Source organism: Phyllosticta capitalensis (genome assembly GCF_038381095.1).
Source record: "Phyllosticta capitalensis strain CBS 128856 chromosome Unknown BKA78scaffold_4, whole genome shotgun sequence".
NCBI classification, from domain to species: Eukaryota; Fungi; Ascomycota; class Dothideomycetes; order Botryosphaeriales; family Phyllostictaceae; genus Phyllosticta; species Phyllosticta capitalensis.
In genome coordinates this window covers 1226925-1245828 of record NW_027117442.1, presented here as the reverse complement: position 1 = coordinate 1245828, position 18904 = coordinate 1226925, and the positions used below count along the sequence as shown (strand labels likewise).

General features: G+C 55.8%; 10 protein-coding genes across 10 annotated transcripts; 2 read left to right on the top strand and 8 right to left on the bottom strand.

Moving 5' to 3' along the window:
• Positions 1–437: 437 nt before the first annotated feature.
• BKA78DRAFT_311437 (cytochrome P450) lies at positions 438–2615 on the bottom strand. The gene is made up of 5 exons (XM_066888217.1): positions 2203–2615; positions 1784–2146; positions 1462–1735; positions 1351–1407; positions 438–1302 (listed from the first exon to the last, which is right to left on the bottom strand). Exons 1-5 carry the CDS (start codon positions 2419–2421, stop codon positions 647–649), a joined length of 1569 nt encoding a protein of 522 aa, XP_066745379.1. The 5' UTR covers positions 2422–2615; the 3' UTR covers positions 438–646.
• A 1089-nt stretch (positions 2616–3704) lies between these two features.
• On the bottom strand, positions 3705–5286 carry BKA78DRAFT_311433 (fumarylacetoacetate hydrolase FahA). The gene is made up of 2 exons (XM_066888216.1): positions 4197–5286; positions 3705–4149 (listed from the first exon to the last, which is right to left on the bottom strand). Exons 1-2 carry the CDS (start codon positions 5149–5151, stop codon positions 3800–3802), a joined length of 1305 nt encoding a protein of 434 aa, XP_066745378.1. The 5' UTR covers positions 5152–5286; the 3' UTR covers positions 3705–3799.
• A 415-nt stretch (positions 5287–5701) lies between these two features.
• BKA78DRAFT_249907 (Homogentisate 1,2-dioxygenase) lies at positions 5702–7175 on the top strand (the record flags this gene model as incomplete). Its single annotated transcript, XM_066884515.1, has 2 exons — positions 5702–5769; positions 5822–7175. 2 exons carry the CDS (start codon positions 5702–5704, stop codon positions 7173–7175), a joined length of 1422 nt encoding a protein of 473 aa, XP_066745377.1.
• A 1991-nt stretch (positions 7176–9166) lies between these two features.
• BKA78DRAFT_116277 (uncharacterized protein) lies at positions 9167–10675 on the bottom strand. Its single transcript, XM_066882350.1, has one exon. The coding sequence runs from the start codon at positions 10350–10352 to the stop codon at positions 9579–9581; it is 774 nt and encodes a 257-aa protein (XP_066745376.1). The 5' UTR covers positions 10353–10675; the 3' UTR covers positions 9167–9578.
• On the bottom strand, positions 10436–11900 carry BKA78DRAFT_116101 (superoxide dismutase). Its single transcript, XM_066882348.1, has 3 exons — positions 11765–11900; positions 11138–11710; positions 10436–11084 (listed from the first exon to the last, which is right to left on the bottom strand). Exons 2-3 carry the CDS (start codon positions 11563–11565, stop codon positions 10520–10522), a joined length of 993 nt encoding a protein of 330 aa, XP_066745375.1. The 5' UTR covers positions 11566–11710; positions 11765–11900; the 3' UTR covers positions 10436–10519.
• On the bottom strand, positions 11444–12488 carry BKA78DRAFT_116228 (uncharacterized protein). Its single transcript, XM_066882349.1, has one exon. The coding sequence runs from the start codon at positions 12143–12145 to the stop codon at positions 11579–11581; it is 567 nt and encodes a 188-aa protein (XP_066745374.1). The 5' UTR covers positions 12146–12488; the 3' UTR covers positions 11444–11578.
• Positions 12409–13445, top strand: BKA78DRAFT_116346 (uncharacterized protein). Its single transcript, XM_066882351.1, has 2 exons — positions 12409–12932; positions 12988–13445. Exons 1-2 carry the CDS (start codon positions 12671–12673, stop codon positions 13338–13340), a joined length of 615 nt encoding a protein of 204 aa, XP_066745373.1. The 5' UTR covers positions 12409–12670; the 3' UTR covers positions 13341–13445.
• Positions 13446–14112: 667 nt separating this feature from the next.
• BKA78DRAFT_311421 (60S ribosomal protein eL33) lies at positions 14113–15430 on the bottom strand. The gene is made up of 6 exons (XM_066888215.1): positions 15302–15430; positions 15208–15217; positions 15090–15143; positions 14971–15012; positions 14766–14866; positions 14113–14599 (listed from the first exon to the last, which is right to left on the bottom strand). The coding sequence occupies exons 1-6, from the start codon at positions 15324–15326 to the stop codon at positions 14502–14504; spliced, it is 330 nt and encodes a 109-aa protein (XP_066745372.1). The 5' UTR covers positions 15327–15430; the 3' UTR covers positions 14113–14501.
• Positions 15431–15539: 109 nt separating this feature from the next.
• BKA78DRAFT_311419 (uncharacterized protein) lies at positions 15540–16811 on the bottom strand. The gene is made up of 2 exons (XM_066888214.1): positions 15916–16811; positions 15540–15858 (listed from the first exon to the last, which is right to left on the bottom strand). Exons 1-2 carry the CDS (start codon positions 16478–16480, stop codon positions 15848–15850), a joined length of 576 nt encoding a protein of 191 aa, XP_066745371.1. The 5' UTR covers positions 16481–16811; the 3' UTR covers positions 15540–15847.
• Positions 16812–17023: 212 nt separating this feature from the next.
• Positions 17024–18821, bottom strand: BKA78DRAFT_311417 (argininosuccinate synthase). The gene is made up of 5 exons (XM_066888213.1): positions 18663–18821; positions 18528–18590; positions 18457–18478; positions 17545–18407; positions 17024–17489 (listed from the first exon to the last, which is right to left on the bottom strand). Exons 1-5 carry the CDS (start codon positions 18675–18677, stop codon positions 17187–17189), a joined length of 1266 nt encoding a protein of 421 aa, XP_066745370.1. The 5' UTR covers positions 18678–18821; the 3' UTR covers positions 17024–17186.
• Positions 18822–18904: the final 83 nt, after the last annotated feature.

The window sequence follows — 18904 nt, the reverse complement described above, 5'->3', positions numbered from 1 at the left end:
CTTGCTCTATACTCAATTAGCTCCAAAAACCACCACTTCCAACCAATAGTGGCCTCCTTAGGCCTGCAAGATAGAGAAAATTCAAGGTAAAATGGACGCGTGGCATCCTTCCGCCCTCCTGCCCGTCCTCTACCACATCATCTGCATTTTACGCCGACAATATCTTCGAAATCCTCCCGCCTTCCCGCCCGCCCTCTATCACATCATCTGCATTTCACGCCGATACTACCTTCAAACGACTCTACGGCGCTGCGGAGAGCTCAAGTCTCCAGGGAGCAAGGTATTTGATCATTCCTTGTGCATATGGATCTCAACTTCATCAATAAACGACTAGGTCGGAGCACATCCCAGGGAGAATTCGAGCACCCTGCGCCACCTTGGAATCGCCATTTCTTTTACGTCCTCAGAACCGCCAACAAGAAAGCGAGGGAAATACACGACACTTGTGGTGGTAGTTACGGCGGATCGAAGAGAAAGGTTGGTGGTTGACCAAATTCACATCCTTTTAAAGCTCTTTCCACACCATGGCTCTACCTAGGACATTCACGAGCATCTGACGGCAGACTTTGATGCGCGGCAAGACCGAATGTGCAGCATGCCCAAAACATCCCGGCGGCTGAGATTTAGGAAAAGTGTCCGAAGGTAGCTACAAGTGTCTTGTGTTTTCCTCGCTCTCTCTGAACCAGCGTTCGAGTGCACTCCTGTCCCGTACCTTGAGACCAACCTTGAATTTCTTTGGCTCCATCGTCAAACTCGTGGGCAGTGCATTGGCCTCCAAGCAGTCCATCACAGGTCTGTCCGCCGGATTCTTGGCCTCGACAATCTCAAAAGCCGAAATCATCCTCACAAACGCCGTAAATAATTCTCTGTTGGCCAGATGGCTTCCGGCGCACATGCGACTTCCGGCGCCGTAGCCGTAGTGCGGAGTGCCGCTCACCTCCGGATTGCCTTCCTCGTCGCTCTTCATGTACCTCTCCGGCTCAAAGTCGAATGGATTCTTGAAGTGGTCTTCGTCGTAATCAGCCGCATATGCGTTCATGTAAAACGTAGTGCCGGCCGGAATAATGGCGCCCTTGTACTCGACGTCTTTGATCGACACGCGGGGGAGCGAAATGGGGATCACGGTCCAGAAACGAAGCGTCTCCTTGACGAGAGCCGTGATGTATGAAATCTTTTCTTCGACGAGGCAGTGAGACCATGCGTCTCCATCGGGGTAGACGCGCATGATCTCGTCGTAAGCCTTTTTCTGGATTCGCTGGCCATTCTTCGAAGACAGTGCCGCGAGGCCCATAATCAAATTTCCTAACCAAATATTAGCATTATCCCCAATATCTTAATTCGGAAATCGACCTGGCACAGTATCTAGACCAGCAGATACCATGGAGAGGCCGATGGAGAGAACTTCGGCTGTCAAAAGTTAGTAGGTCGAAAGGGGTTCAGGGGTTCAGGGGGCCAACTCACCATGGTTCAATTTTGCCTCTGGATCTTTCAACACGTTTCCCGTGATGCACGGCTTGTCAGTTCCTTCAGCAATCCTCTCCTTTAGCATATTCAACAGCTTGTTCATGTAGACCTCGCGTCTCTGCCTGCTCTCCACAGCACCCGTGTTTGTCTTCCTCGAAAACAGCCGCAACAGGGGGATATAGTCTTGCCAGTTGTTACTCGTGCTGCGGTAGTTTGATATCAGCCTCTCAACATTGACAATCTCTCGCAGAAGCTCATCGCCGACATTGCCCTGGGTGAAGAGTTAGAATCAAGAAGTGATCAGTCAGGCTAAACCTACTTGGATGCGGTAACCATAGTTCAAAGTCAAGCTCGTGTTCAGCGCAAAACGCTGAAAATAAGGAGCCGGATCAATGTCGACCTGCCCGAACTGGCTGTCCTTGAGCATTTCGGCAATGCTGACGTAGGACTCGAGGTCGATGATGGGCATGTACGACTGCACGGCGGGCCGGTTAAGCGCAGTCGCAGCAGCCTTGCGCCGGTTTTTGCACGACTCGTCCCATGGCGAGGTACCAATGGTAAAGCCCTGGGAGCTGGACACAATCTTGTGGAAAGTGTGCAGCGTGGGTCGAGAGATGAGCGCGGATTGGTTGTGGATCCACAGGTCGCGCACCGAGTCGAAGCTGTTGGCGAAGACGATGCGCTGGGAGTCTGATAAGCGTCGTCTATACGTTGATAAGATCTTTAAAGTCTACTTACTTTGTTTCCCAGTCGCACTTGAAATACCGGTCCATATTTCTTGGACCACTCGCGTGCCACCTTGGCATGCTCGGTTCCCAGCTGGATGAGATTTCCAAAAAGCGGCACTCCCGGAATTTCTGGAAGTCCCTTGATCTTGGGCATATCTGTGCGATTCAAATATCGAATGAGGAAGTAAACGGCCGCAACAGCGGCCAGAATTTGAACCTGGAGCGACATGGCGAAGAACGACGCAACGAGCGCGTGGTGCAGTGAGCGAATTTCTGCTTCTCCTGCTGGACGGAAGCGATCTCGACGACAGAAATCTGAACCGAGAAGTCGTTGAGATGTCAAGCTGTTTCAAAAACAAGAAGTGTGATGGCACGAGGCGCTTTTCTTATGTACTGCAACGGAGCACCCCGAATCCATACAGCAAGCAAACGCCGCGGCCGCGCATCCTTGAAACTAGGAGCCAAAGGTTTGATTCCGTCCCATGCGGCGACCAGTTCCGCACCTCTAGCGTCACACACCTCCACGCCTACACCCAACCAGCTGTCTCCAATTATTCTTCCCTTCTACCCATATCTCGCCGCCGCCGTTGGTAGCTCGTTCGTCTTAAAACATCGTCTTCGTACTCGGAAAGTGCAGCGATTGTTCAATTCTGGATCCCAAAGCCATGGAAATGGAACAATAACGAAATCCCATACGCATGTGTCACTTTATCCAGCAGCTCAAGGAGACCAAGCTCCCCGCGCTAAGCCTGCAAAACCAAGCGTGCTAGCGTCGATACTGGAGCTGCCAGCTCCACCGCGTGATGCCATCTTCTCTCGTTGCTGCGGATTTACGCGCGCTGTAGGGCGCATACCAATGACAAGCCAGATCTTCGGTGACACCGAAACCACCAACATACGTAGCCGTCCATACCAAAGCCAATTCCGAGGGCGTAAAACAATCAAGCTTTCCTCCAATTTTTCCCTCCCATGCTACCTCTCTCGTAACTACTACCGCTTCGGACGCGGAGTCCAAGTCGGGTCCGGGACCGAGAAGTTGAAGTTAGACACCGACACAACTTTTACATACCTTGGCCTACCCACCATGCCACTTTGCGTTTCGTGCACCTTGCGGGGCCGGACGATCTGGGCGAGGATATCGCGAGTACGACTAGTGGGATCCTGGAGCGAGGCGACGGGCAGGCTATTGTAATTGGATGGAGGCGATTGGGCGCGCGGGGGTGGTCGCTGCGGGTGCTGCGGAGGCTTTCCGTCAAAAAGTGTGGAGGCGCCACCCGCCTTCTCCACTTTAACCCCGGATTTCTTGCGACGCGGAAAGAAACCGTAGCGCGCTGGCTTGCGGAACTGGAAGTGTTGGCTGTTTGGGTGGAGAATGGAGAGCGTCTGGTGTGGAGCAGACAGGGGTAGCTTTTGCTCTTGTGGCCCCCCGGGCAGTCAGGTAGCTACTTACTCGCGCACGCATTACGTCACTTTCACGATGAAATTGTTGTCTACGGTTCAGGAGAGCAAAGATGGAATCAAGAACTTGACATTTCATATTCGATCAATGCTATTCATGTTTTGCTTGACTCTACTGCTGATGCACATTTTGATGACAACATGGGCGCTCAGAAAGGGAACGAGAGAGCAGGCTCAATCTTCCCACGACACTGGCCAAAGCCAACCAGAGCGTCCTCGTCGCTGCCACAGACGCCAGTAAAGATGACTTCATCCCCATCGTGCAAGAATGTCCTCTCGTCTCCCTCCGAGAGCTTCATGCTCAGCTTGCCGTTTTGGGTTGCCTCCAAAAGGCAGCCCAACGAGTCCGGAGTGGTCCCACTGATTGTGCCGGAACCAAGCAAGTCACCTACCTTGAAGGGACACCCACCTACCGTGTGGTGGGCGAGCATTTGCGGAAACGAGAAGAGGAGGTTTTTGCCGCTGGTCTCGCATATGGTGCCTTTGGTTCCAGAGCTCGCTGTGGACTGGTTAGTCGAGAAACTCGAATAGGCATCCATCACTTACATTCAATGTCGACCCTCAGCTTGATGTCTGGGACCGTCTCGTTGCGCTCTGACTTCATGTAGGGCAGAATGTCTTGATCATTCTCAAGCCCCTTGACCAAGAAGGGTTCCAGTGCTTCGTACAAAACGACCCAGGGACTGACGCTCGTCCCAAAGTTCTTTGCATTGAAAGGTCCCAGAGGAACATACTCCCAAGCCTGGATATCCCGAGCAGACCAATCGTTCATCATGACGACGCCAAAGATGCTCTGGTCGGCCTCGTCGACGGGAATGGGCTCGCCCATCTTTGTGTTTTTGCACACAAACGCTCCCAGCTCCAACTCAAAGTCGAGCTTGCGTGAGGCCGAGAAGATGGGCTTCTTAACCTCGGCGGCCGGATTCTCCAAGAATTGTCCACTCGGCCTGCGAATTGGTGTTCCTGAGACCACGACCGACGACGCTCTGCCGTGGTATCCCACTGGCAGGTGTTTATAATTGGGGTTCAGCGCGAGCATGGGCCCGCGGAACATTTGGCCTGCATTGAAGGCGTGGTTCAGCCCGACGAAGAAGTCGGTGTAGTCGCCAATGTGGAAAGGAATGTGATTCTTGACATTGTCGAGTGGGACGAGGGCGGCGGTCTGCAGGGCGGCATTGTTCTTGAGAACGTCCGGGTGCGGCGTGTTTTCCAAAAAGATGTCCTGGATGTATTTGCGGACAACGCTGTGAATAGGACGACCAAGGGCGGCGAATGCGTTCAGGGTAGGCTCGGAAAAGACGTGTTGGTGTGGCTGGATGATTGAAAGCGCGGAGAAGCCATTGTTGGCCGCAAAAATGTCGAGGTCGAGGGCTTGGTCCCCGATTGCAATGGCAACACGCGGCTTGGGAGACAGAGGGGTAGAAATGATGCCAAAGGGGATATTGGCAAGGGAGAAGTGGGATCCCTTGGGGATGTTCAGCCAGGAGCGGAGGGCGGGCATGGTGGTGATGATGGTTTGGACGAGTCTATCGATCTATGACGGGAGAGGGAGAGATGAAGCTGAAGAAGATGGTGCCGAAGCTCGCCATGTCAGCTCGGCCATCAGCAGCAAAGTTACGTAGATGGTTTGGTGGATGTATGGTTGGCTAGCGCATCGGGTCCCCTCCAACGGAGAGATTCCGCACGTTTTCGGTTGGGATGGCCAATGCTCTTCTTCCCCACACAGGGTCCCCGGCCTCCCGCCAACTCCACCTCCTCCATCTCTCAACCCAGTTCCGCACTCGACGGCTATAAGCACAACCATATCCACTAGTCCGCCTGGACAAAAGGCGACATGGGCTCCAGCACTTCTGGCCGTGTCATCTCCTCCTACGACGACCCCAACAAACCCTCGCCTTCTCAAATCCAGCAGAGGCGCGTCTGGTCTCGTCTTATCAAGCGCATCCGCCTGCCGCGCTCCTCTTCCCACCCCAAGATCCCAAAGAGCCTGGTTCCCTTGACTGAGCGCAACCTGACCGAGCTCTTCAACCCCGACTACTGCGACGAGCACCATGCCTTCCACGAATTTCGCAGTCCCCGAAAAATATCGATACCAGAATGGCTTCAACTCCTACCATGAGTCCGTTGCAGTCACACGACTCCGTCGCGCCAGTCACTGATCCCAGCCACAGGTCCGAAGCCTTAGAGGGTGCTTTGCCCATCGCCACAAACTCGCCCCAGAAACCACCATACGGCCTGTATGCTGAAAAGCTGTCGGGTACTGCCTTTACTGCTCCGCGTGTCGAGAATCAGCAGACATGGCTCTATCGCATCCTGCCCGCCTCTGCCCACAGCAACTTCGAGCAGCGAGAGCACCAGACCTTCAACACAAACCCAGAAAACAAACCATGGGAGAAGATATACCAGATTCCAAACCAGCTGCGATGGGATCCATTCGATCTCGACGAGACTGTCGACTGGGTCCACTCCTTGCACCTTATCGCCGGCGCAGGGAGTCCAGTCACAAAGTCGGGTGTCGGGTACTACATTTATGCTGCAGGCAAAGACATGGACGAGCACTCGGCCTTTTACTCTGCTGATGGTGACTTTCTCATCGTCCCGCAGCATGGCATCCTCGACATCCAGACCGAGCTGGGGAAGCTGCTCGTCAGGCCCAACGAGATTTGCGTCATTCCACGGGGTGTTCGCTATCGCGTGACCCTACCCCAGGGGCCGGTCCGCGGTTACATCTGCGAGCTGTATCAAGGCCACTTCACTCTTCCCGAACTGGGTCCCATCGGCAGCAACTGTCTTGCCAACGCACGCGACTTCCAGGCTCCAGTGGCATATTTCGACGAGGACACCGACACGACATGGACGCTGCTGTCCAAGTTTGCTGGCCAGCTCTTTGCCGCCAAGCAAAACCACACACCTTTCGATGTGGTCGCCTGGCACGGCCTGTACTATCCATACAAGTACGACCTCGGGAGGTACAATGCGATCGGCAGCATCTCTTATGACCATCCGGACCCGTCCATCTACACCGTGCTAACAGCGCCGACTGACCACGCGGGCACAGCGGTCGCTGATTTTGTCATCTTTCCGCCGCGATGGCTGGTGGCCGAAGACACCTTCCGGCCCCCTTGGTATCATCGCAACACCATGTCCGAGTTCATGGGACTGATCCACGGCCAGTATGACGCCAAGACCGGGGGCGGGTTTCAACCAGCGGGCGCCAGTCTGCACAACGTCATGTCGGCACATGGTCCAGATGCGACGACGCACGAGAAGGCGTCGAATGTGGAGCTGACGCCACAAAAGGTCGGCGAAGGCAGCATGGCCTTCATGTTCGAGAGTTGCCTCATGGTAGGCGTGACCGAGTGGGGGCTCAGCAAGTGCGCCAAAGTCCAGGACGGATACAACAGCGAGAGTTGGGTCCCATTGAAGCCGCACTTTAAGATGCAGGCGGGAATGAAGCGTGTCCCGAACGAGATCGTTGTGGATAGAGGCCAGGCGGATGCGAGACAGCAACCGCACTACGCTTGAATGCCGATTTGAATGTTTGGATAATCGCTCATTTGGTTGGTAGGTTGGTTGGACGATTCAATCCTTGGGTTGGATATCAACGGGTAAAAGGATATCAATATCTATTTTCACGCCTTTACGTCTACCTATTCGCTGCTATATTGACGTAACACATCATCCAAGAACCGTCTGTAACGTGTCACATCTCCCAACACGCCCTGCCCCTGTCAGACAAAAGAGCCCCTCAGCCAACCCGGTCCAGCCTCTGACGCCTCGCTGCGTGTGTACCTGACGACTCGAAACAAGGGCAAATATCGCGACAGGACTGCGCCGAACACGACCTCCACAACACTCTGCGTTCTCCCAATCTTTCTGCCGCCGCCTCACCACCCGCACTCATCCGCCCGCTGCCAACACGCGCACACGCACGCATCTCCGTCGTCCGTCCCGTCCGTTTCCACCCCGCTCGTTCATTCGCTCGGCCGCCTGCTGGCCGCCGTTGCGCGTCGTCGTCATCATCACCACCGTTGACGACGTTTTCGTTTTTTTCCAGAAGACGGCAGGCCCCTGCCCCAACCCTTCCCTTATCTATGTCCCTGCGCCACTGACCCTGGCTTTGATCGCGGGGCCTTGGCGAGGAAAACCCTTTTACTCGATGGTTTGATTGAGGATATCCTGGATACTTCCCCGATGCGTTTCCTGGCGCCCGTTTCTGAACCTAATCATGCTCCCTGGCCAGGCCCAGGTCAGATCGTCGATGGTGATCTTGAGATATGCGGCGGTGCGATGGGGTGGTGTGCGTGAGCTGGACTTGGTCATGGGAGAGAGTGACGAAGTGCTCTTGTAATTTGGTTGCACAGTGGCTGTGAAGAGTCTTGGGATATCCGCAGCAGAGCCACGAGACATCACGACGATTTTTGGTTGCGATCCACAGCGACAAAGGCATCTCTCGTTTCCACACCTCCTCATGCAGTCCATCTTCTCCCAAATCCTCTCCACTTTCATCCCCTAGCCCCTCACATCCCCATCACTCATCCCTCCTTCCCCCTCCTCCCCTGACTCCTGAGGTCTCGTACCGCATTCACGTACCCGATACCTCCACATCACCCTCCCCTTTCCCCACCTTCCCATCCCGGCAGCAGCAGCAGCAACAGGCAATCCCAAAACCCTGCTCCCTACCTCCCGTCTTGTCTGTGCGGTTGCTTGTCATCCACCTGCCTTACTCGGTTGCGCACTGCATACGTCAACCTCGTCCGGTCTTTCGGCACATCCAACGGCCGACGCGTCCGAGGGCGCAGTTTGGTTGTGCGTGTGCGGCGCGGCGCGGACGGACGGGCGGACAGGCAGGGCAAGTACCGTTGTGCATACGTGCGTGTGGATTGTCTTTCTTTTCGACACGCGGTACGGCGTGAGTTGTGCGAGGTGTTGTGCTGTGCTGGCGCTCTGGCAGGGCAAGGTGGACGGATACGGCAGAGAAGGGAGACAGAGAGCATGCTTCAGGATATCGAGGTCAATGAACAAGACCGTCGAACACATCCACGTCACCACGAAGCGCACGACTGCGCCATCACTCCTCGGGGAAAAGTGTAGACACAGCATGAACGATCCAAGTTCGCCTTTTCAAAACTCGCTGCTTACAACGACTACCCGCTGGTGGACGAGCGCGTCTCGACTCAGACTAGTTAGACGGACGGGAATACTACATACATACGCAGCGTAGATGACGCAATGTACTTGCGTTGGTCCAGCCGGCGGCGGCGGCGGAGCGTCAGCCCCGCTTTGGATAGCGCTGCTCAAACCCAATTGGGTCGACGTGGATGAGAGCGACGCGCGACAGCTTTGGGCAGAGTCGTGAAGCTCGGGAAGGGGGGTAAGAAGGTAGAGAGAGGTTGGACTGGACCGGCGTGCTAGGTCTGCGCCAGCATCAATTCAGTACGAGTGGGCCTTTTGCACGTGTCGACGCAGCAGCATGCTCCGGTGTCTATCCACCAGGAGGCTTCAAAAGTCTCCACGAGTCCTTATTCCCGGTGACTGACCACCATCACCTTCTTCGGGGCACACTCGGGCGCAACCGGGTCAATCAGGGGGGCTTGTCATGGTTTCGTTACAGACAGCAGCAGCAGCAGCGGCAGCAGCAGCGACAGCGGCTGGGCTGCCCGCAAACCGCAACACAAGACGACGCAAAAAACGCATAACGCTGGCGTTTCGACTCGCCAGGATCCAGCCAGGCACCTGAGACGACCACTCCAAAACCGCGACAGGTAAAACGACGTCTCAACGATCGACGGGAAAGGGGGGGCGGCGAGACGGTGGAGGCCCGCGCCGCATCGAAGCAGCCTTGGAATCGCACGGCATGGGTATGGCCAAGAGGCTTGGAGCGCGGGGAAGAATGGGAGAAGTCGTTCGAAGAGAGATGGTAAGAAATCAGCATGAATGCATGGCGTATAATTGGTCGTCGCATGCGGCATTGACGACATGGTCTATGTACATTTTTGAACAAGTCGGGGAGGGGGGGTTTCGATGGAGAAGTAAAGCAGATTTTGAGGGTTGAATGGTAGTGATCGCAGACAAAGAGGTTACCACATGACACAGACAGGATGACAGGTGAGGTCGAGGAGGAAGATTGATGCGGAGAAGGGTAGCAAGGTGTGGAGACGGAGGAAAGCGAGAAGAAAAGACAAGGCAGACAGTCAGCCTGGAAGGCTTGCTGGGGTATAAGGAAAGTGTTGCGCCGTGCAGCAGCGACGACTGCAGCGAATTGAAGCAAGAAGAAAACAGACTCGCTGTCGTACAAGAGGTATTAAGTGGCCAAGACATGGCCAAGTAGAAAATAAAGGCATGAGGAATGCAACAGGGACTGCTCGATGCGCGAACATGCGAGCAATTGAATTGAAGGAAATTGAAAGTAAAGCAGACTCTTCCGCACGCTCGGATCCTGTGCAAGCCACCATTCTTTGCATAGGCGCGGCTGTCGTATTCGTCGACGTTGAGAACGCGAAGAGGAGAAATGAGCCAGGGCCCCAGGGCAAGCAGAAGCACGAGGAGAAGCAAGAGTCGAAATTTCGAAGCCGAAGGAAGAAGTAGTCCAGCGCCGCCACGCCGTCCGTGGTAGCAGATCAAACGAACCGAACCGAGTCTGCTCATGGTAGAGAGCAGATGCAAAATGAAACCGCGAACTCCGTCCAAGGCCCGTTCCATCCCAGTGTCCAGTAGTCCAGGTCCAGCTCCCGAACTTGCAATTAGTCAACCATGAAACCCGAGCGTTGGCTCTCACCTCAGCGCAGCATCATCGTCATCATCGCAAACGAATGCTCCTCCACAATGCTGACTGAGTCGTCGAGTCGACGTCGAGACACGGCTCATTTCTAGAACAATGCTGCGGCCATGGCAATGGCAACAACTGCGCCTCCAATGCGGTTGCGGGCTGCAGCAGCGGTCGTGACCTGAGCGGGGCCTGTGGTCAAGGGCGTTGTTGGCGTGGGCGGGACGACAGGTGTACTGACGTTAACACCAGGGGTACTGGTAGCGTTGGCGCCGCCAGCACCGCCAGCAACTCCACCGGCGCCGCCAGCACCGCCAGCAACTCCACCAGCGCCACCAGCAACCCCGCCGGCGCCACCAGCGGCGTTGCCGGCGGTACGGGTCGGAAGCACGCCAGGAGGAGGCGCGGTACCAGTTCCAAAGGGGAAGCCAGCTGGGGGAGACACGCCAGCAGGGATACCGGGAGTGACGAAGCCTGGAGTGGCGCCGGGAGGAACGCCGCCGGGGCAGAACTGGTTGTTCTTGGCCAAGTTGGGAGGAAGTTCAGGTGTAAGGCGCGTGAAGTTTGCGCAAGTGATGCGGGTCAGGTTGGCGTAGTGAAAGACGATGCTGCGGTTGCCAATAAAGTCACCGACGCCGGGAACGAGAGAAAGGTAGACATCAGGGTAGCTTTTGCGTTGTTAGTTTGTTGATCGGATATCATTCAAGTGAGGGTTACTTACTTGGCAGAAAAGGCTTGGCCAGTAATGTTGCCATGCTTGCCGCTCAAGTCACCGACCTGGCAAGTGGCTGGCTTCTTGGGGTTGCAGGGAGGCTTTTCGCCGCGAATGAAGGGGTCCAAGTGGGCCAAGGTCTTTGTGCAGTTGCCATCAGGAGGGACAGGCTGGTCGTGAACGTGGTAGAGGAACGGGCCGCCTTCAGCGGGAAGACCTGCAATGTTGACCTGGATTTGGACAGGAAGACCAGGGCCAACAGAAGAGGCGACGACGGTACCGCGGACAGAAACCTTTGGCTGGTCGAGAACGGCCTGGTAGACGGTGGCCGGAGGGTTGTTCAAGTTCTCAATGGCATCACCGAGCTTGCCAGTGGCCTCTTCCTGGGCGACGGTGAGGACGCTCAGGGCGGCGATGACAAGGGTGGAGTAGAGCATTTCGAACGATTGGCTACGAGTAGAATCCTCGTGAATGCGCAGTGATGGATGTTGGGTAGGGCGTGCAGTGGACAGGGCGAGATCGAGAGGTTTTGAGAAGGTTGTGAGTCGCAACGCGTCGACGGTTGAGGAAAGGTGGTGTTAACTGGCCAAAGGTTAACGAGGGACAGCGGGCGACTAAAATGGCTTGGGTTTTTACTTTATTAGGAGAGAGAGGAGGTGAAGTGACGAGAGCAGCGAGCAACTCTGACCAATGAAGAGTTTGGCCTTGGGAATCGGGGAGGTGGAAGCAGTGGAAGCCGGGCAGGACAGAAGTTATTAATCCGGAGTCGAGGTAGATGAGAGGGATGTTTTGGGAGTGGTCATGAATAATAAGGTGTTGGTGACAGGTGCAGTCCCTGCCGGTGATCCGGGGCAGACAGGCGTACCTAGTTCTGGCGTGCAGCGGCACTGCAAGGTAGTACCAACTACGCTCCCGCGTTTCAGCTGGCACTGGCACCGACTGGCACTCTCGACCCCATGAGAAACGACGACGAACAACCTCGACAGCACAGGGCTGACGCACTGCCATGAGCCGCATCGCACATCCCTCCTTCACGCGTCATCAACTCGAGGAATGCTCCCGACTGCGCCTGCTCAGCTCAACTGCCCTCCTCCACGTCCTCCAACCATGGAAAAGAACACACGGCGCCAAGTTCGTGTGACCCCCTGCGTAACTAGAACCACAATCCAGGGGGTGTCAAGTAGCTTCTGCGACGCCGTCAGTGGTGACTGTGCTACCCAGGAACACAAACCTGCAGCGTGCAAACCAGGAACCCAGCCACCGCTCAACCGTTGAACTTGAGTGGTCGTGTCGCAGCCCTCATCCTCTCTGCTTCACCTCGTTCCGTCACGCCGTTTGACGCCCCAAAACTTGTCGTCTGCGACCGACCACCTGTAGCAAAGTGCCTCAAGTCTGGGGCCAGTTGCCGCGCTGACCATCGTCTTCCTCTTCTGTTCCGCTTTTGTCGCTGGCCGGGGCGCCGGTGGTTGTTGGTCGGCTACTTCGGTACGGCTGGCGCTGTCCTGTCAGCCTGCGCCCTGCCCTTCCTTGCTCTTGTCGTCCATGACCTGCTTGCTTGCGGCATTGCTCCCCAGCCCCCTCACCACATCAATCAGGAACGCTGTCGGCTGGCTGCTGTTGTGTCCAATGTGGGGTGCATGGGTCTCGTCAGCGCGGCTACCACGTCGTCTTTACCGACCATCACGGTTTCCATTCCTGGCCCATGTCTGGCTGCAGCTCCGTCCGATTGCTGCTCACGCTCCGTCAAAGTCAGCCAGCCACCCAGCCCAACGACCGACCGAACTTGCGCGTTGGTTGCCAATTTGGGAAGACATGGCGGATCCAGCCAACGCAGGGGCGCCGTGCTAACGATCCTCTAGGTCGCCTCCCGCGGGCCCTCTCCGCGGGGTCGCTATCCTTGGCCAAGGCCATTGCCCAGCCGGGAGCTAGAGGGAGCCATCCTCTGCCACCGCGCTACTGCTGGCCTTCTATCGCCTTGTGTTCGGCCGGCTTATTTGCCTTCATCGTCAGGCCTTTCCTCCACCATATAACATCAAACCGAGCGCTCTCTCCCCATCCCGTGCCGTACTTACCCACCTGCCTTGGAATCGACAGACATGCCGTGCCTGTACCATGGATGAATGGGAGACCGGCACCTGTGTTTCTGAGCATCTGGACCAGCTTACATCCAACCGCCAACATTGCCTTGGCTATCCTCCTTTCGACGTTGTAGACTACGTCATGCCGTGAGCATTCCATTCCTCAGTCGCCGCAGACGTCGCGTGCGAGAGACGCGGGAAAGTCACGTCATGTTCCACCACCTACCGGGCTCTCATCTGACGGTTGCCGTTGCTTCCATTGCTGCTGCAAGAAAGATGACTGGAAAAGGGGGTGCAAGGGGGAGGCGAGAAGTTGGACACGGGACGTGATCCGGGGAATTCAATGGGAGCAGAAACCACTCACTCACTTGCTCCCGTTGTCTTCGAAACACGAGAAGCTTCTGTTGCCACTGGGCTGTCCAAAGCAGGTTTGCCCCAAACAATGTCGCTGGCATGTTGGAAGAAGGTGATCGGATGGAGCGGCGAACTGGTGGATGGAGTTGGCGTCGGTGTTCGATTAGGCTCGAGAAGTAGGTTGCTTGATTGATTGCTCCGTGTGTGACTGGCAGAGGGGCTCGTGGAAGACGAATGACTGACATCAGGTTCGAGGGATTAGAGAAGTCTAGCGGAACGAGGGTAATGTTGACCCCAAGTCTCGTCTCGTGAGTCGCAGATGCTGGCCAATTTCGATGTCAAGGGAACCATCAAGGTGTCAAGAAACCTCAGGTCGGACGGACTGATTCTCACTTCAAGACCGACGATCTCGCTGTCCCCGCTGCCCAAATCACACGGCATTCCTCAACAGCGGGGTATTCTCCGTATCCTCAAGAGGAGGGACTGATTGGGTGGGTTTCTTTTTTGTATTCATTTGCAAAAGAGACGAATCATCGTTGATCCCGGGTCGCAGCGCGAGGAGGGGGAGGAGCTTGTACCTGCCACCGAACGCCCCGGCATATCGACCTTTGCTGCTCCGTCGTTCCCTGGCGAGAGAAACCCGTAGCCCCGAGGCGCCTCAAGAAACCTCGCTGTGCGATAAAATCATCAATCGCTTTTCGCTCCAGATCTCCGATTCGAGCCCCCACCACCACCACCACCGTCACTACCCCCCGAGTAGTTCCCGCGCCTCTCTTCTAAAACCATCATCTGCTGGCGAGCCTACGCATCTTCGCCTCAAAACTCAAGGGATCGAGTCGATGAGCTGCTGCCGGCCCGGAAAGGGGGTATGATCCATAAGACTTGATTTTTTTCAAGGAAATTTATTCATTGAGTAGCGGGGGTTTGTGGTTGTTGCGTATTTAGATGGACGAGGGGTAGAGCATGACGCGGACGGAGGCGCCGAACGAGCGGGGAGGGAGGTTGTGGTTGAACTGAGCGCGGACGGCGCCGGAGTTGCCTGTGAGCCGAATGCATCAGCATCTTCTTCCTCCGCATATTCCTCCATGCCCATGCCAAATTCTTTGCGTTTTCCTCTCCTTCCTCCGTTGCAATGCGTTGTCAATTCGCCGGATATCGTTCGTCCACGGGAGTTTGTTCATGACGGCAGGAAAAGGGAAGCGTACCGTGCACACGCGTAATCTTGCCCCAGATGGCCCTGATCTTGGAGCCGCGGACCTCCTTCGAGGCGCGGTAGACGAAGGCGACGCGCTTGCCGAGGTAGAACCTGGTGCCCAGGTCAGCCAAAAATGTCCAACTCTCGTCCAACGCAAAATCCAATCTTTTCAAGTGTTCGTTTGATCGGTCGGTTGGTCAATGGAAGAGTCGTACTCAGCCTGGCTCTTGGTGTCAACACCCTCGAGAGCAAGAATGCTGCATCCCCTTTAGTATCGCATTCCCAAAATCCCCATTGTCTCCATCATCGTCCTCTTCGGTTCGGCGGTTCTAACCTCGTGTTGGGGTTGGTGATGCGCTTGCCGCGCTGGTAGCTGAGGTGACGGCCCCTACACACAGTGTCAGGAACTCTGGAATCTTGCGGTCGTGGTAGGATAGTCCGTGGGGCCGTACTTGACGTAGACTGCAAACAGTTTTCCATGTCAGCTTGGATGCGAAAAAAAATTGAAAGAGGCTCTTTCTCCCCCCCGGTCGGCGCGTCACTTACGCCTGTGTCCCGTTTGGTCGCTCATCGTGTCGGTACGTTGGATACGTTTACGGCTCCAGTCGTGTCGTCGTCGGGTCGTTCATCCCGTCGAAAATGCCTGGCGCACCCGGTGCGAACGCTCGCTTACACGGCAAAACGCCGGCAAAACACTACCGCGGACCCCGATTGGCTTGTCCGCTGGCGGGTACGCAATAGGAAACAAATGGGCAAGCTCGACTGGATTTATTCTCTACGACTTCCTTCTTCGTCTCACCAAAACCCCCCGTCTCTATTCCTTCAAAAACTAAAAGTCTCTCAGATGGCAATTCCCCGCTCAACCCTTTCATTCATCCCCATGTCAAGCCACTGCAGTCAGTTGCCGTCAATGATGCGTCATCGCGATGAGCAATAGAACGAATTTCGATAGTGGCAGCAGCATGTGTTAAGCCAAAGTCGCGCGGCCACTTGAATGAAGACGTCGGTCCACGCAACCCAAAAGGGCTTGATTGCCTGCTGCTCAGCAAAGAATGTTGGCGTAGCTGGTTCCTTGCCGCACAGGACTTCCGCCTAGCTTTCTTCTGCATCATCTGTAAGCGATTGTGATTTCCAGTCCTTGGAGTCTCGAAACAACCTACCCTGCGCAGACTGATGTGATTGTGCTGCTCTGCAATCTGCATCCCGGCAAAGCTGGGCTGCTCTGTCTGCCCTTCGACTCAAGTAGCTAGACTCAATCGGCAGAAGAGAACCTCCACCATTAACGGCATCGAGCTCGTCGTCGTCGTGTTGAAGCCCAGGGATCTTTGCCAAAACCTCCATCTCCATGCGGCAGACATCATCGCTGACCTGACCTGCAAACTGCTCCCACTCCGTCTCTCGTTGCTTCCTGCCGAGCCTCTCAAGAGCCTTCTGCAAAGGTTTGAGATGCCGAACAATTTGAGGCGTGTGGGGCTGAGGGTAGAAGCGCACTGCCTCGAGATAGTCGCTCAGAGCCTCGACGCGAAGGCGGTCACGAGCCTGCCAGCTCTCCAGTTCGTAGGCCGTCGTGATGAGGTCGGCGATGCGGTAGCAGCGGTCGAGATTGCCGTCCAAGAGTGATACTTTCGGTCCAGGGATGGGCTTGCCGTCGTCAGGCAATCCGCGGAGCTCGTTGCCGACCACCGATCTGGAGTACTGGTCGTCGGAAGGCGACGATTGGTCCATTGTTGTGGAGGATTGGAAGTTGGGTCGTGAGTGATTGTGGGTTGTGAGCGTTGCGTGCCCAGGGACGCAGGTCGTGGCAAAGGCGCAGACTTGAAGCGTTGGAAGTTTGCTACGTTTTTGAAGGTGGGAGTACCGTGGGCGGCGAGATACATCAAGTTCCGGGCGGGGTGGTCGAATGCTCTCTATCGTTGTGTTCCTGGACTTCGTCGTTTAGTGAGCTACCCTCATGTGCCCCAATTTACAAGTCAACCTAAAGATTTGATACGCAGGGAGTGATCACACACCTTGCTATGTACCTTGAGACTTGGACGTTTGAGCTTGTAAAAGGATGACTACAAGGAGAATTCGAGCACTCCGCGCCGCCTTGGGGTTGCCATACCTTTTGCGGCCCACCGTGCAAGTGTCCAAGTCCTTCGTAGCAGGGTCAAGGAGCACTCAAGCACGTCGATTCAGACATCCAGACTCGGACTTTGAACAGGCAGAGAAGGCAGTTAGTTAGTTGTGCGCGCCACGACCTGTCTAATACCTCTCGGCCACACCAAAAGCTTGTCAAATCATCAATGCATTCTTTTTTCATAAGCCTTCTAGACGTACAATCGTTTCCATATACCGGACCTCGCAGGAAAAGTGAACCCCGAGCAGCGCTTTTTTGCTCAATAAAATCTCATCCCACATTTACCACGCCCCTTTCGGCAAAGGAATCAATCTACTGCAGAGGCTTGACAAGCGCCTCGCCCTCCTCGGCCTTCATGTTGCCGTACTTCTTCAGACGGATGGCCATGACGCTGATGAAGCCGGTGGTGTCGCTGGGCTCAAAGTCGCCAATCTCGTCCATGCTGCTCTCGCTCATGTCGTACAGCTTCTCGGTCTCGGACCAGCGGCCGAGGACGCTGAAGGAGCCCTTGTAGGCACGGCAGCGGACCTGGCCGTTGACGTGCTTCTGGGAGGAGACGATCGAGTCCTCGAGGTACTCGCGCTCGGGCGAGAAGTAGAGACCGTTGTAAAGGATCTAGATTGCACACGTCAGATTGGCTCCGTAACTGCTCGTTTTGGAATAGACGTACCTTGGCGTAGTTGAAGGTGACAAATTGGTCCCTAAGGGCGCGGACCTCCCTGTCCATGACGAGACCCTCAAGGTCAACGTGCGCAGCCCTCAGCATGGTGAGACCAGGGGTCTCGTAGCAGCCACGAGACTTGAGACCGATGAACCTGTTCTCGACAATGTCGATACGGCCGACACCGTGCTTCCTGGCAATGGTGTTGGCGGTCAGGAAAAGCTCGACAGCATCCGTGACCTCGGTCTGCTTGCCGTTGACAGTGTAGACAAGCTTCTTGGGCAGACCCTTCTCGAAGAAAAGGGTAAAGTCCTCGGGAGTCTCGGGGGCCTTGGTGGGGTCCACGGTGAGCTTCCACATGTCCTCGGGAGGAGTGACGTTGGGGTCCTCGAGAATACCGGCCTCGTAGGAGCAGTGGGCCAGGTTCTCGTCCATCGACCAGGGCTTGGACTTGGTGCTGGTGACGGGGATGCCCTTCTGGGCGGCGTAGTCGAGCAGGTCGTTGCGGCCGGCGAAGCGCTTGTAGAAGACCTCGTCACGCCAGGGGGCAATGACCTTGATCGAGGGCTGGAGGGCGTAGAAAGCAAGCTCGAAGCGGACCTGGTCGTTGCCCTTGCCAGTGCAGCCGTGAGAGACGGCAAAGCAGCCCTCCTTCTGGGCGACGGCAATCTGGGCGCGAGCAATGACGGGGCGGGCGAGCGAAGTTCCGAGGAGGTAGACGTTCTCGTAGATGGCGTTGGCCTGGATGGCGGGGAAGCAGAGCTCCTCGACGAACTCGCGGCGGAGGTCCTCGACGTAGCAGGCTGAAGCACCAATCTGCTTGGCCTTCACCTTGGCAGCCTCAAAGTCTTCCTCCTGGCCAACATCGGCCACTGCATGTCGTTAGCATTGTAGCGGCGGCTTATTCGAATCGGACCGTACTGAAGCAGACGACCTCATAGCCCTTTAAGTCTGGTTAGCAGGAATCAAGCAGCGGGAAGAGAGTGACGTACCTCCTCGAGCAGGTAGGCGAGGATGCAGCTGGTGTCAAGACCACCGCTGTAGGCGAGACAGACCTATGCCAATTGTCAGTATTGAGCTTAGATGACTCAATGGCACTGAGCTGTCCTGGAGGTGTAAACACTTGCCTTGCCCTTGGACATTGTGAATTCTTAGAATAAAACTATGGGTGAGGAGGAGAGACACGAGTGAAGCCGAAGGTGGTAGCGACGAATACCAATGGCGCGTGGGGAGTGAGTACGAGATGTTTGTCAAGAGGTCCGCGGGAGCTTGGGAAATTTGTTTTAACCCCGGTGGAGCGATGACTAGTTGGCGGCATTATCGCGGGGAAGTCAGCGCGTCCGTCTCACCGCCTGCGAGCTATGGCCTA

Bases quoted from the DNA above. Each gene is read 5' to 3' on its own strand.
- BKA78DRAFT_116277 (XM_066882350.1), bottom strand. From the start codon at position 10,352: ATGGAACGGGCCTTGGACGGAGTTCGCGGTTTCATTTTGCATCTGCTC.
- BKA78DRAFT_311419 (XM_066888214.1), bottom strand. From the start codon at position 16,480: ATGGACCAATCGTCGCCTTCCGACGACCAGTACTCCAGATCGGTGGTC.
- BKA78DRAFT_116346 (XM_066882351.1), top strand. From the start codon at position 12,671: ATGACCTGCTTGCTTGCGGCATTGCTCCCCAGCCCCCTCACCACATCA. The intron at 12,933-12,987 runs GGGAAGACATGG...ACGATCCTCTAG, and splicing joins TGCGCGTTGGTTGCCAATTT to GTCGCCTCCCGCGGGCCCTC.
- BKA78DRAFT_116228 (XM_066882349.1), bottom strand. From the start codon at position 12,145: ATGCGGCTCATGGCAGTGCGTCAGCCCTGTGCTGTCGAGGTTGTTCGT.
- BKA78DRAFT_311417 (XM_066888213.1), bottom strand. The intron at 18,408-18,456 runs GTACGGTCCGAT...AACGACATGCAG, and splicing joins CTATGAGGTCGTCTGCTTCA to TGGCCGATGTTGGCCAGGAG. The intron at 17,490-17,544 runs GTACGTCTATTC...TGTGCAATCTAG, and splicing joins TCACCTTCAACTACGCCAAG to ATCCTTTACAACGGTCTCTA.
- BKA78DRAFT_311421 (XM_066888215.1), bottom strand. From the start codon at position 15,326: ATGAGCGACCAAACGGGACACAGGC. The intron at 14,867-14,970 runs GTACGACTCTTC...CCTGGGCACCAG, and splicing joins GACACCAAGAGCCAGGCTGA to GTTCTACCTCGGCAAGCGCG. The intron at 14,600-14,765 runs GTACGCTTCCCT...TTCGGCTCACAG, and splicing joins CAAGATTACGCGTGTGCACG to GCAACTCCGGCGCCGTCCGC.
- BKA78DRAFT_311437 (XM_066888217.1), bottom strand. From the start codon at position 2,421: ATGTCGCTCCAGGTTCAAATTCTGGCCGCTGTTGCGGCCGTTTACTTC. The intron at 2,147-2,202 runs GTAAGTAGACTT...TCAGACTCCCAG, and splicing joins AAGTGCGACTGGGAAACAAA to CGCATCGTCTTCGCCAACAG. The intron at 1,408-1,461 runs GTGAGTTGGCCC...AACTTTTGACAG, and splicing joins AGAGGCAAAATTGAACCATG to CCGAAGTTCTCTCCATCGGC.
- BKA78DRAFT_311433 (XM_066888216.1), bottom strand. From the start codon at position 5,151: ATGCCCGCCCTCCGCTCCTGGCTGAACATCCCCAAGGGATCCCACTTC. The intron at 4,150-4,196 runs GTAAGTGATGGA...ACCAGTCCACAG, and splicing joins GCTGAGGGTCGACATTGAAT to CGAGCTCTGGAACCAAAGGC.
- BKA78DRAFT_116101 (XM_066882348.1), bottom strand. From the start codon at position 11,565: ATGCTCTACTCCACCCTTGTCATCGCCGCCCTGAGCGTCCTCACCGTC. The intron at 11,085-11,137 runs GTAAGTAACCCT...ACAACGCAAAAG, and splicing joins GGCCAAGCCTTTTCTGCCAA to CTACCCTGATGTCTACCTTT.